The following is a 14,715-nucleotide window of genomic DNA, read 5'->3' as shown; positions in this document are numbered from 1 at the left end:
AGAATGGACAACAGACTTCTCCCTGTTTAATATGCAGAGAATATGCAAATGAGATGCAGAATTTAAATACTGTAACGATTAGAAAGAAGACCTTTCGAAGCCCAGGTACCATTTAATCAAGATTAGGTTCACTGCCTATAGAAGTCATTGAAAGTAACTGCTAATGATACTGGCAATATGCTTCCACTAATTTTACCACTTAACCTTTTAAAATTCTTCCCATTTTATTCTGTTGTTTTGGTTATTTCGAAGTCACCTGGGATTTCTTTTTTTGTACATAGTCCACTATTCATATTATTTGTAATCTTACAAGATTTGTATTACAGAAAAAAAGCTAAATCTTACTACATCTGAACCTACTAGAATGCATTCTGAATTATTCTTGAAATATTTTGACTTCTTAGCACTTCTGAAGTTTGTTTGTTTGTTTGTTTGTTTATTGTTTAACGTCCCTCTCGAGAATTTTTCACTCATATGGAGACGCCACCACTTGCCGGTGGAGAGCTGCAAATTTTGACCTATACTCGGCACTTACATGTACGGCCATTGAGCAGTGAGGGATCTTTTTCGTGACAGCACCTACTGCGACACGGGACCTCGGTTTATACAGTCTCATCCGAAGGACCGGTCTCCACGTCCCACAATGGGATTCGAACTCGCGACGTAAGGATCAACTTCGCGACTCTAGAGCGAACGCTCTAACCACTGCGCCACGCAGGCGACCACTTCTGAAGTTATTTTAGGCTTAGTTTCATTATATTCTTTAATGCCTTTTTTCTGTTTTACATTTACTGTATGTTATTTTTATGGAATTACATACATGTATAATATTGTTCTGAAGGAATACATACATTTAAAGTGAATCTAAATCAAAATGTCATCAAATCTTTGATATTTTGCTCGACTTGCTAACTTGCCTCACTTATTGTACATTGTCCAACGTCAGAGTACAGACGTACCGATATTCCGATGGGGTATTAACGTATATGCTATTTTGATGTTGTCTTTGCTATTTTGATGTTTTGGTTATTTATCGTCTTTCGAGTCCTGGGAAAAATCAGTTGAGTTCATTTCACTGGACGCAAAGCAGCTATCTGTTCGGCACTTACAAAAATACGCTTTATGAAAATCTCTGTCATGTCCCCTAACAAAACATTGGTACCGTGCGTCCTCACTTAACCCAAAACTTGATTCTGTACTAGACTGATCTTTGTTTTGTCGGCTCTGGAAGGTTTTATACCAGTGGTGTAGCACATTTGCGATCAGAAGATTTGCTGTTTTGCTTTTAGCTCTGACGTTCCCATTTCGTCTCTTTCTTAGCTTTGGTCGTCGACGAACTTCCGTGACTGCATTTGTAGGCTGGGATTTGCTTAACTGAGTTTGTTCTATTCCTCCGGAAGCTTGGACGTCTATTGATGAAGTCGCTGCTTCTCTCGAACTGTCTTGGTCAAAAGAAATACGTTCACCATTCTGTTTTTCCTTACATATGCATTTCACTGTGAGTTCGTTAATGACAAAATCAGAAAAGTCAGAAAAAAGACTTCTGTATTTCCTTTGAATAACATTTTGTAACGATTCGTAATACTTGTTTCGATCTTCAACTGAAGCATATTGCATTTTTGAGAAGACCTCGTTCCAAAGATGTTTTCTTTCATGACGACAAGGAGTCCCAACCGCTCGTTGCAAGAAAGATTCATCCACAAGACCATCAGTATAGAGATCATCAACAGCATCTTTGATGTCCACTTGATTGTAAATGCAGCACCTTAGACAGATTAAGTTTTCCTCGGGATGTTCAGATTTTTGTCTTTGATAATCGCTCTGGAGATTTTTAGCGAGATCTGGCCGTTCTGAATCTAGAGCTGTTACGAACTTTAGAAAATTATCTTCGCCGTAATGAGAAAGACACATCAGAAGACTCCTGATTTGATCCTTCTGGGAGCTGCATGACATTATTGCTTCCTGATCCGATTGATAAATAGCCTCGTTTTCAATAAGATCATCAATGACGTGCCCTCGAATACACAATTCATTTACAAGCACTTTATGGTTCTTCTGTAAAACTTTGACATGGAAATCTGAGGGTAAGATTATACTTTTTATTTCACAGAAATATAAAATAGGAGAGAAATTTTCATCATGAATTAACATTAAAACGTAAGAAAACAAGTAATACCAGGCATGTATCTTTTCTTCTTCTCAAAAGTTTGTTGGTTTTCATCCAGTTTTCCATTTGTTTTGAAGTTTTGTCTCTTTTTTTGACACGTATCTTCAGTTCCATCCTTACATGGACGATATCCACGTAGGAATTCCGTGATGTTTAAAATCTTCTCCAATTTCTCCTCGAAAGAAAGAATTCTTATGAACTTCTCTTCAATGCGTTCAAGCTTTTCATAAATTTTCTATAACCGAAAGGAAAACAAGGTAAGGCTATAGATACATGCATTATTCTTATCAATCTTCACAATGCAAGGAGTTTCTAACGTAGTATGATCAAATAATATTATGATTATCAAGAAATCGATTGTTGTGCTTTAAAATGATGGTAAATCGGTAGATATTGTCCTTTGCTTGGAATACTGTAGTCGTACTTTTTTCCGCGAGAGATTCATATACGTTGTGTACGCGGTCACAAATTTGTCATTGCTAGCGTTCTTAACGTAAAGACCATAATTAAGTCACATTTGCAAACAGTTTTGCCCTGTTTTAAATTCGCCCAGAAACAGATATGGTACTGTTTACTTTGATTTCGCCCGTTTTAAATTCACCCACTTCTGACGAGGGCGAAAGAGGCGAAAATTTCTCTGTATACAGTACATATCGGCGTAATATTCCGTGGAATTTTGATCCCCTGGGAAAAAAGTATACTACATATAGAACAGTATATTAAACCTTGTATTTTATTAAAAAATTCAAATCCGAACTTATTTTTCTTCTATTAAGATTAATTTACTAAATATCAACGAAAATAGTTATGAAAAATCCGAAATTTGAACCCGTAAATATTGCGTTCCTAACATGGAATAGTTCGTTCCGAACCCGGAACAATTAGTTCCTTGCATTTGCGTAAATAAAGCATTGTTATCAGCAAAAGCAGCGAATTCAATTTCTAAGCGAATATTTTTAAATATATGAAAAAGATAAAGTTTTTTAGTGAATTGAAAAAGAATTTCAACAGAGACATATTCCAGTTCCCACTTTCTATCAATATGCATATACATATATAGCAAAAACTAACAAAAATAACAATGAAGTTTAAGGCGTATTGGGCCTCACCCAACAGTACGGAAGTGTATAGGTCTCTACATTTGTATTATAACTTGTACATTGCCTTGTTCTTTATTGTCTTATCAACATATAAAGTGTTACATCTCCTTATTTATACACATATTTTGAAATGTTTCTGGGGATTTTAACATAATTTAAGGTTCCTTCTTTTATTTGATTGATTTTATCGTTACATGTTATATCGACTTTAAAAATATTGATTAAAGCAGGAGTTTTCATCATAACAACATAGTTATGTCGATATGTAACAATACAACAATACATATATATGTATATCGGTATGAAAATACTAATATTTCCAGGGAAAAAAGGTGAGAAAATATTGTTCTTGACTTCGCGGGGGCTTGAATTCTAATGAAATGTCCTTTAACTCGGGATTATGATGTTCTTGTTAGCAAATATAACCTATCGTTGGGTCGTATTTTGGCTGATGTGTTTCATACCAATTGGTAGGCCTTTGTTTTTTTTTTACTGAATTTAACTACGGAATGTTCCGTTTACCTGATCAATACATACGACTCACACGTGTGTGACCGGTCAACAGGGGATGCTTACTCCTCCTTGGCACCTGATCCAACCTCTGGAATTTCCAGGGGTCCGTGTTTTATCCCTGTTCACAGATTTGTATTGTTTATACTTTATAGATTGTTTTGAGATCATCATTATTCGTTATCTTCACATTTCTCACACAAAACATGTACCATATACCCGGTATTTTCTTATATGATAATAAATATAGTGTAAAACATATAATTATTTTATTAAAGTTTTCAAGAAGGGGAATGGGGAGGCATCAGCAGTTATATCAGAAGCGTAGTCATAAGGGGCTATTACCCCCACTATCACTTCTGAGGAGGGGCAAGAGTACTCTTCTGCCCCTCCTACAGCTTTTGTGATCTGAGTAGTAAATATATCCTGAAAATAATGGAATTGAAATATCAAATCTCTTTTTTTTCTTTTTGCTTGTCAGATATTTCACTTGGATGACATCCCCTTTTTTCTACTGGTGACTAGGTTTATGCAGATTGATGAAATAAAGCAAAAGTAATGTTTTGTAATTTTAAGTAATAAGAAGTTTGATCTGTTTGGCTGATATTGACATTAATTTGATATGATATTCTGTCATGATCCACTGTTTATATTTTGTTGGGGGGGGGGGGGGTTCAAGAGCATGGCGGATCCTATGTTTATCACATGGTGTGGTGACAAAACTTAAACTATTTACAGAGTTTACAAAGCTAATGTCACTTTTTTATATCATTCCTTTCGCTGTATCCACAAATAGGCTTAGTACTACATGTATTTAGGAAAAGAACATTGAAACCGGGAAGGGGTTGGTAGCTTGTCGGTAATTATTAAATTATTTCACTCATCACAATATTTATTATGTTTACTTTGCAAACATATTTTTATTTCGGAGAGAGATTGATGATTTATTTTTTTTATTAAAAGAAATTATAAAATTTTCATTTGCATATATATGATTTCTTATTGCTAAGACTGATTTAAAGTCATGTATGGCATATATTTATGATATGTTCAGACTTACTAAAATTATGAAATAAAATATGGATGTAACGAACAGTATTCAAGCTCAAAGTCAATTTAAACAATACAAATCGGGATCAGAGCAAATACGGGCCTCCAAAAACATCAGAGGTAGGGTCAGGTACCATGGAGGAGTGAGGTTTCCCTGCTGACCGGTCACCCCCCCCCCCCTCCCCCCGTGTACTCTTTGTCATGATCGGGAAAAACGGAAAAATCCGTAGACAATTCAGTGTGTAAATAATGGCCTAATAATTAGTCTGAAAAAATGTCAGTCAGCATATGACTTAATTATAGGTTGTATTTGCTGACAAGGTCATTGTTTTCACCATAAAACTTGATGACGTCAAACGAGACTGTTGATATCCTTGTTTCATCAACTTGTTTGGCAAGAGCTTGCCACGTTTTAGAAAATGTTCATACGTAGAGCATGCTCTTGCGTATCCAATCAACTGGGATACAAAAACCTCATATGCAAGTGATAAGGGTATATTGCTACATAAGTGAGGAAAGTTAACGATTGAAAAATTGGTCCTCACGTTTATCATAAAGCTTTTTTTGTTAGGTTACCATTAAAGTTTTTTTCTTGTAAAATATATCCAAATATGGAACAGATGTGTCAGACTGTGTGGCATCTTTTATTTCAAGTTCAATGTGATATATCGAGTCGACATATGAATGGAAGTAACTATTGTTAATTGATAATACGTCGTCGATATATCGAAATGTCGAGTTGAAGGCCACAGCAGGGGTTTTCTTCTTCTCATGTAGAAGTTTCTGAGTAAATTCTGCTTCATATGAATACAGAATAGGTCTGCTAATAAGGAGGGCACGATTGGTACCCATGGGAATTCCAACAGATTGTTGAGAGACCTGATCTCCAAAAACTATCTAAATATTGTCAATCAGAAACTTAACATCAACTTCAGAGTACTTGTGTGTACAGTCAGAATGTTTTGGAACAAGGTAATAATAAATAAATATAAAAATATAATAATAATATAATATAATAATAATAAAAATAAAAATAAATAAATAACCAATGACAAGGTAAGTAAATTTACGAGTTCCATTAAAGCAGCTGTCTTTGATGTCAAAAAAGCCTTGACTTTAATTTATCGTGGGGAATTGTTGTATAAAATATTGAAAAGTCGTACGTTTTTAATTTTATTGATTTTGGTAAAATTTTGTGATTTTTCAAATTTTCTAAACGTTCCTTGGAGTTTTTGAGTATCCACATCTGATTTATACCACTTCTTGAATATATACTATTGTACAGTATCACTTAAGTTTCTCCTTCACTGCTGTAAATATATTAGTGAGGAGCAAGGAAATGGGCTTGGTAGAACATTTACTGGAACCCGCTGATGAAACGTCACATCACTCGGAATTTAGCGACGGCATATGTGCATTGCACCATGTGTAAAGTGTCAAATACTTGCTATATGATTATAGAGAGAATAGAAACGTTTTGAAGTTGAAGGGATGGGGGCAGGGATATGAGCAGATAGATTGTCATCAGTGAAGCAAATATCAATTATCAATCATTCCTATTCAGAAGAAATCAAATACCAGGTATGTGCAAGTCTAGTAAAATTTACATAATTTCTCTTGGCAATAAAAGTCATCAATCTTTTTTTTAAAGCAATATGAGCTGCAACTTTGATGTTGGAAATTTTTGTTGCAATATCATTTACTATTTCAATGACCGAAAAAGACCGTTTATAAACTTCTATTGTTCATATTTGCTATGGAAGAACTAATTTTTAACTTTGATTGTATATAAGCAAAATTACATTATTGTCATCCAATACAATATTGATTTCTTATATAATACTATACATTTCATTGTACAGAAATCTTTCTTTTGAAACAATAAACTATAGTAATACTTTATTATAGTCTATTTGATCATACAGGTTTAAGTTACATGTACATACATATTTATCATAATAGCACATTTTAACAGCAAAATAAAATTCTCAAAAATGCAGCTCATATTGCTTTAAATAAAAAATATATGCTTGCATAGTATTCATAATGAATATTGTGATGAGTAAAATAATAAATGAAAAGGTGTCCCACCACTCAGGTTTCGCTGTCCTATTCCTAAATACATGTAGTACTGAGTCCTGGCCCTATTTGTGGATGCATCGAAAGGAACAATATATGAAAGTAACACTGGTTATATGTATAAACTCTGTAAATGTTTGATGTTGTGTAATCATGTGGTAAACATTGGATCCGCCACATAGACGTGAATCTCCACACATTTGATTCTCTTCTCCCTCAAAAAAGTAAACAGTGAATCAAGGCATAGTATCAGATAAAATGTCAATATCTGTAGTTCATATTTGACTCCTTATTACTTAAAATGAGGTTTTATCATTTTGGTCCATTGCGGACAATCGCATAAGTTTAGTCACAAAGTTAAAAGGGATGGGGGTCAACCAAGTTAAATTTTTGATAAGCAAAAAGAAAAAAAAAAAGAGATTTGATTATTTAACTCCATTATTTTCGGGATATATTTACTCAGATCAAAAAGCAAAATATACGTTTGTCCTCCTCCTCTTTAAAAGTAATGATGGTGGCAGTAGCCTCTAATCATGCTAACGACTCAGCTTATGATCTTACTGCTGATGTTCCCAAACCCCTCTTCGAAACATTTCTGAATCTCAGATATAATATATGTATCACACTATATCGTATACGATAACAAATACTCAGAACATGGTACACTGGTGCTGTCTCCGAATCCCTAACAAAGTGACGTTTCATTAGATTTACGGCCACCGACGGAAAATACTGTTATTTTCTTATCATTTTCCCGAAAATATTAAAATATTTATACGCTTCAGCAATTTTCACCAATACACTACAGTTTTTAGAAATTAAATCTAGATATAAGTATATATTTTGCTGATTTGAAAGTGTTTCATAGCCCTAAAAGACGATTTGCACAATATACCGTTTAATAAAAAAAATTGTTAATACATGTATTATCATCATGTTAACTTTTCCTTTTGAAAGATATTTGCTGTTTTTAAACATTGACAGTATACTGTTTTTGACGACAAATTTCAACCAAAAATACATGTCAACACAGCGACAAAAATGAAGACATAAAAGCTTAACATAAAGTCACGAATGATTATTTAAAATACAATCTTCCGTCGTGTTTCAAATATGTAGAAGTGATCACTTACTTGGAGATGAACCGTGATAGCCATATTTAACGGGGGAAAAAATTATGTGCTCTGCGTACACAGACACGGCTGTTGTAATAGGCTTCCTCTTTGCAGTATTTTTTAATATAGGGTTGACATAATTTATGCGCACTAACGCACCATGATCCGGAATGTATAACTGCGTCAACTGTCGAAAAGTGAAAGGTTTTTTGGGGGGGTTGTCGACGGAAATTTCTAGTATCTAACTAAAGTTCACATGGACATCAAGGGCATTAGTCAAGTGCCGCAATATATATATATATATATATATATATATATATATATATATATATATATATATATATATATATATATATATATATATATATATATATATATATATATAATCCAAAGTATGAGAAAGAAATCCACACAAGTATTCAAATAATAAAAAATAACAAATAACAGAATGCCGATTAAAACTCTACCGGTTTCAATTGTATCATCAGGAGTTTTGACATATTGCTATATTTACATTCCACATGTATTTTGCTTATAAAGTGTGAGGGAGGCTACGGCATTCAAAATACTAAAACACGGACAGGGGGTCAAAAGGTTAAAGTATGCGTTTTATTTTGACGTCACAAACGTCGAACGCCGTAGAATTGCAACTTCATAAAGCGAAAATCAAAATTCACGCTCACATTGAACAGAGGCTGTTGCAATGGCCCTTCTTTTAATTGTAACTTACCCAAAGGATAATACAGGGGTTTTGAAATATAAATAAGATTTGCAGTCAAGGCAAGGAGTTAAAAAATGTAAATATAAGCATTGAATCATTATTTTTTGAAAGATATAGTCTCATAACTGCAACGGTGGGTGCAAACAAAATTTTCATAACGCGCTAACGCTTACCCCTGTCCGTGTCATGGTGTTTTGAATGCCATAAATTTCCACACATTTTATATGCAAAATACACTTGTAATGTAAATATAATTGAAACCGGTAGAGTTTTAATCGGCGTTCTATTATTTTATACATACATACATACATACATACATATATATATATATATATATATATATATATATATATATATATATATATATATATATATATATATATATATATTAGAGAGAGAGAGAGAGAGAAAGTCCCTAAAATAAAATGAGAGAATAGTAAATGTATAACTTAAACCACTTGTAATTTTTTTTTTTTTGAAAATTTTTATAATTTATTTTGTTATACCTTTAAAAATTGTATCCTATATAATTCTATACTAAAACAAGTCTAACATGAAATATGTGGAGATAACGAACATTATTCAAGCTCAAAAGTCCATTAAACATTACAAAATGAGCAGAGCAAACACGGACGTTAAAAAATAAGCAGAGCAAACACGGACCTCTAGGACATCAGAGGTGGGATCAGGTGCCATGGAGGAGTAAGCATCCCCTGCCGACCGGTCACCCCCGCCGTGTGCTCCTTGTCATGATCGGGAAAATCCGCAGACAATTCATTGTGTGTAAATAATGACCTAACAATTAGTATGAAAAACGTCAGTTATAGCATTTGAATTAATGATAGATTGTATTTGCTGATTATGTAATTGTATCGACCATAGAACTTACGAAATGATGACTATAAACGAGACTTCTGATATTCTTGTTTCATCAACTTGTTTGTCAATAACTTACCTCGTTTTAGAAATTGTTCATACGTAGAGCATGCTCTGGCGTATCGAATCAACTGAGAGATTTCCAATGTTTTACTGAGCGGTCATTAAAAAAAATCGATGTTTGACTACAGAGCGAGATATTGGACATGTCGATAAGATGTTGGACCGCTTACGTCACAGTTTGGACGGGGTCAGCTGTATCTTATTTGCATTCGTTAGAGTTCGACAGAACTTTATTGAATTGACCAAGTTTAAACCGCAGTAGGGGTAAACAAAATTTACATCATGTTATGTCAAAATAAAAAGTAAAAGGTATAACAAAACACTTGTTGACTGTGTTCTCGGGCAAAATGCGTTTTGTAGACCCCTCGAACCAAACTGTTTGCCTTTGGCCTAACGCCCTTTGGCAAACAGTTTGGTTCTTGGGTTCGACAAAATGTATGTTGCCCTCGAACCCAGTCAATAAATGTATAACGTTAAATTCATTGGTAAACGCTTTGTCTCAAAATTATACTGAAAAAAAATCTTTCAGTAAGCATTGTTTTTTACTACAACTTGGCGTAAGATGTAAGTTGGATATACAATCGTGGTCATTACATACTTGCAATTAACATTCCGGATAGGGCAATATTTAATTTTCTTCGCATGCAAATACATGTATCAGTATGCTTTGTACAATTGGGGATTCGATAAAAGCTGAAAAGGGTGGATTTCACTGAGACCAGTGAAGAGAATAGAATTGAAGTGGAATTTCCTCATAGCAAGTTCCAAGTTAACTTGTTGAAAGCATTAAATATTTAGTTATTTACACAAACAACCCTTCCGTACTTGAAAAAAAAAACATTTAAATAAATGTTAGTGCGATAAAACAATATTTTTATGTCTGGTATTTGACAATATCTCCACAGGTAAGAATGGTCAACAATTATATACAATGATTAATTCTTTAAATATATACAATCAAACGATAGACTCTCCCGATTCACCAGCCGACTTTCTCTTAGGGAAGAACGTTTTCCACATATCCTCCTTTTCTGGGCCAATTTTTTGGTGTATTTCACCATGGATAGTAGTTGAAGATATGAAACCATCAAAACATGGGTTTTTGTAAATAATTTCATCCTGTCTGTCTTCTTTTCGTTGATAAGTATTTGAAATATCTATGATGCTCCTTGTGGTGTATTCAGTTTGGGGAGGTCTTAATAGTTGTTCCGAGTTCTTTTTTGTTATTGTTTTGGGTACAGTGATTAAAGACGAATCTTCAGTGTCTACATCGAAATACCCTGACTCCGTCCTGCCCCCATTACCCGACACACTTTCTTCTGCAGTGACTACAATTTCTGGATTCTGGGTATGGAGAGGTGAAACTATCTTTTCTTCTGGTTGAGTTAACTTTTCCTCGGACTTCTTGGTGGAAAATGGTGTCTCAAAAAAAATGTCGGGGGTATTCGAACGGGATTCACATTTTCGGGCGATGACGGAGCTCGCATCACTAATGGAGTGGAGACGTCCTTGTGTAGACGGATCCATTGCCTCACAAGTGCAGTCCCAAGAACACTCTAAACGAAGCTGGCGACTTTCTGCGATATCAGAGTATTTCTTTGCAAGAGCTTCTTGCATCATTTTGGAAACATGAATCTCATTTCTCTGTAAACTTTTCAGATTATCAAAGACGTACTTCCATACCTTACTGCCTTTGAACTCCGAGTTCGGTTCGATGTATTTTCTAAGTGCTGTAGCACCAATGATTCCACTAGAGAACAACTCATCGATGACCTCTCCAGGTTGTATTCGTCTGGAAATTTCACATCTTATACAGGATATCTCCATTCGGTCTTCCTCATACAAAATATCATCATTTTCTTTTGTGTCGGACATATAACTTATCAGCTCATCTGCTATATGATTGTGTGATTCTTTTAGAACGTCAAGAAAAGCTTCGAATTTCGTTGTATCGTAGGACCCTAGTTTAAGTAAGAACATTCTCAGCTGGTTGGCTCTACTTCCTAGGCATTTTATTTCCTCCCATGTTTCCCGTCCAATGACGTCGTGTTGAATAAGATTGTCTATTTCTGATTCAAGATGAAAATCCTCCATCATTCTCTTGTGAACTTTTCTGAGGGCGTTTTTGTGTAGTGGAGAAAATTGAGCTATGGTAAAAAATAATACTAGTTCCATAAAAAGATTCACATGTGAAAATGCTTTTTTGAGAAGTTATGCAAAGCATGACAATTCCACCAAAAATGTTAAAGATAATTTTGCTTTTGATAAAAAACTAATTCTATGAATCATAACTTTTTTGGTGAGGAATTTCTACAAAGTAATTCAAGATTTGAAATACTTAATTTATCCTGCCTCTGATTAAATCTTGAAATTTCATTGGTCGAGAAGAAAACTGTATAAAACCATGTTTGACCTGTATTAAATATATACTCAATAAACGATTTCTTATAACTTTACAGCTTCAGTTAACATGTCTCAACTATAGTGTATGGCGCTTACTATAGTTTTGGATTACAAGTCTAGACATGTCTATATTTTTCAATTCATAGTGTAGTTTAAAATGAAAACTAATTGTAAGAGTCCACACTAGACCGCCATTTTCATTTCAAAAAGTATTGAGTACATGAAAAAGTAATCATGTACTAGTAACCTATATTTTGCTAAGTACTATAGTAATCTATATATTGCTAAGTACTACATGTACTAGTAATCTTTATATTGTTAAGTACTAGTAATCTATATATTGCTAAGTACACAGTAAATCCTGTTGTATTCATGTACTCCTTGTATCTATCACATAACACAGTAAATAGTAATATATTTTGCGTACCATGTACCCTTTTTAGCTTGGATCTACTTTCTCTTTGTGCCAGAAGTTCATCCAGTTTCATTTCTATTTTCTCCAGTTTCTCCAGTACAGCGGAATTCATCTTCTTTGTTCAACGGTAGCAGATTTAGACTGTAAAACATTGAGAAAAAAGTGAGTACTTCCACTGATGTCTGAATAATATCAAATAAGTAAACCTGAAGATAATTTCTTGGAATATTTATTAAATCGTTGTACTGTTTGTAAATACTAGTAATGCACCATATGTGCAAGACTAAAAGCAAACCACTCAAGAAAAGCACAGAGGTGATATCGTTCAAGTTGAGTTTGATCAACTAATTTCGAGTGCATCAATTCCTGTTAATAATAATAATATAATCAATACAATCTTCATCGTAATCACCATTATCTCATACTAGTAATGCTTGAGGACTGATTAAAATATTACTAAAAGTGATACTATTTTAATTTTATAAGATGATGCTTTTGCATAACAAGCTGTGGTTATTTCACGACACGAAGATGCTTTTGCATTATATAGTGTAATTCTTTCATGATATGGTTGTGCTTTATCATTATGTTTGGTTATTTCATGACAAGCTTGTGTTTTTGCATACGTTGTGGTTCCTACATGATACACTGGTGCTTTTGTCATTATTTGCTGTGGTTCTTTGTTGAAATATGGAGATAACGAACAATATTCGAGCCCATAGTCTATTTAAACAATACAAATCAGGAGCAGAGCAAACACGGACCTCCAAAAACATCAGAGGTGGGATCAGGTGCCATGGAGGAGTAAGCATCCCCTGTTGACCGGTCACACATGCTGTGCGCCCCTTGTCATGATCGGGTAAAAGGGAAAAATCGAAGAATTTTCAGTATGTAAATAATGGTCCAACAATTAGTACGAAAAACGTCAGTCAGCATTTGACCTAATGATAGATTGTATTTGCTGATAAGGTCATGTATCGACCATAGAACTTGCAAAATGATGACTTCAAACAAGACTGTTTCATCAAATTGTTAATAGCTTGCCTCCTTTTAAAAATTGATCGTACAAGAGCATGCCCTTGCATATGGAATAAACTGGGAGATATAAACCCCATATGCAGCTGATATGGGTATATTGCGACATAAGTTAGGGAAGTTGACGATAGAAAAGATGAAGTCATCACGTTTATCATAAAGCTTTGTTGTTAGGTTAACATTAAAGTCTTTTTCTGGTAAAATATCCAAATATGAAACAGATGTGTCAGACTCTGTGGTGTCTTCTATTTCAATTTCACTGGGATATATTGAATCTATATATAAATGGAAATAACTATTGTTAATTGATAATATGTCAACGATATATCTAAACGTCGAGTTGAAGGCCATGGCGAGCGTTTTCTTCTTCTCATGTAGAAGATTTTTAATAAATTCTGCTTCATATGAATACAAAAATGGGTCTGCTAGTAACGGGGCGCAATTGGTTCCCATGGAAATTCCAACAGATTGATGGAAGACCTGATCTCCAAAGACTACATAGACTTTGTCAATCAGAAACTTAAGCATCTTTTTAAGATCAACTTCAGAGTACTTGTGCGTACAGTCAAAATGTTTTTAACAAAATAATTTTGCAAATGACCAACGACAAGGTAGGTATATTTAAGAGTTCCATTTTTATTGAAAAAGCAGGTGTCAATGATGTCAAAAAGCTTGATCGCCCATTGTGGCCCAACCCTACCCCCAGGGGTTATGATTTGAACAAACTTGAATCTACACTTTGTAGTAAACCTTTCACGTAAGTTTCATCTTTTCTGTCCCTGTGGTTATTGAGAAGAAGATTTTTAAAAGAAATTTTCACTAGCTCTTTATTTTCTCCCCTTGAATGCTTATATCTAGCAGTATCCCCCTCCAACAACTTCCTATATCTCTCGGGAGTCGCATGCTTTTCTTGTGTCATCAATTTGCAACTGAAATTTCCCAAAGGTCTAAATATTCTTCTTAGAGAACTGGACAGGACTTCGATATTGGCTATGCCCATAAACTTCTCTAGAGATTTAAAAGTTCTGCAACAGTTTTTCTCTGTATCTTACCTGCAAATATCGTAGGCTTTTTTAACTTTCTGTCTTCATGCAGTACAGTGGCTATGTAATCTGTTAAACATAAATATACTATTTTGTACGTTGACTAATAAAGCAAATACACTTATCACAACTTCATTG

General features: G+C 34.1%; 2 protein-coding genes across 2 annotated transcripts; both read right to left on the bottom strand.

The window, feature by feature from the left end:
• Positions 1–789: 789 nt before the first annotated feature.
• On the bottom strand, positions 790–8,063 carry LOC133199449 (uncharacterized). The gene is made up of 3 exons (XM_061335251.1): positions 8,040–8,063; positions 2,177–2,402; positions 790–2,078 (listed from the first exon to the last, which is right to left on the bottom strand). Exons 1-3 carry the CDS (start codon positions 8,061–8,063, stop codon positions 1,027–1,029), a joined length of 1,302 nt encoding a protein of 433 aa, XP_061191235.1. The 3' UTR covers positions 790–1,026.
• Positions 8,064–10,638: 2,575 nt separating this feature from the next.
• Positions 10,639–12,611, bottom strand: LOC133199316 (uncharacterized). The gene is made up of 2 exons (XM_061335129.1): positions 12,512–12,611; positions 10,639–11,828 (listed from the first exon to the last, which is right to left on the bottom strand). Exons 1-2 carry the CDS (start codon positions 12,609–12,611, stop codon positions 10,639–10,641), a joined length of 1,290 nt encoding a protein of 429 aa, XP_061191113.1.
• Between the last annotated feature and the right edge of the window lie 2,104 nt (positions 12,612–14,715).

The sequence above is a fragment of the Saccostrea echinata genome, unplaced genomic scaffold, assembly GCF_033153115.1.
Source record: "Saccostrea echinata isolate AGI-Se365-2 ecotype Australia unplaced genomic scaffold, CSIRO_AGI_Sech_v1 ptg000034l, whole genome shotgun sequence".
Classification (NCBI taxonomy): Eukaryota; Metazoa; Mollusca; class Bivalvia; order Ostreida; family Ostreidae; genus Saccostrea; species Saccostrea echinata.
This window is presented reverse-complemented; position numbering and strand designations above follow the sequence as displayed.

Bases quoted from the DNA above. Each gene is read 5' to 3' on its own strand.
- LOC133199449 (XM_061335251.1), bottom strand. From the start codon at position 8,063: ATGGCTATCACGGTTCATCTCCAA. The intron at 2,403-8,039 runs GTAAGTGATCAC...TTTCGGTTATAG, and splicing joins CTATCACGGTTCATCTCCAA to AAAATTTATGAAAAGCTTGA. The intron at 2,079-2,176 runs GTATTACTTGTT...TCTTACCCTCAG, and splicing joins GAAGAAAAGATACATGCCTG to ATTTCCATGTCAAAGTTTTA.
- LOC133199316 (XM_061335129.1), bottom strand. From the start codon at position 12,611: ATGAATTCCGCTGTACTGGAGAAACTGGAGAAAATAGAAATGAAACTG. The intron at 11,829-12,511 runs GTACGCAAAATA...TTTTTACCATAG, and splicing joins CAAGCTAAAAAGGGTACATG to CTCAATTTTCTCCACTACAC.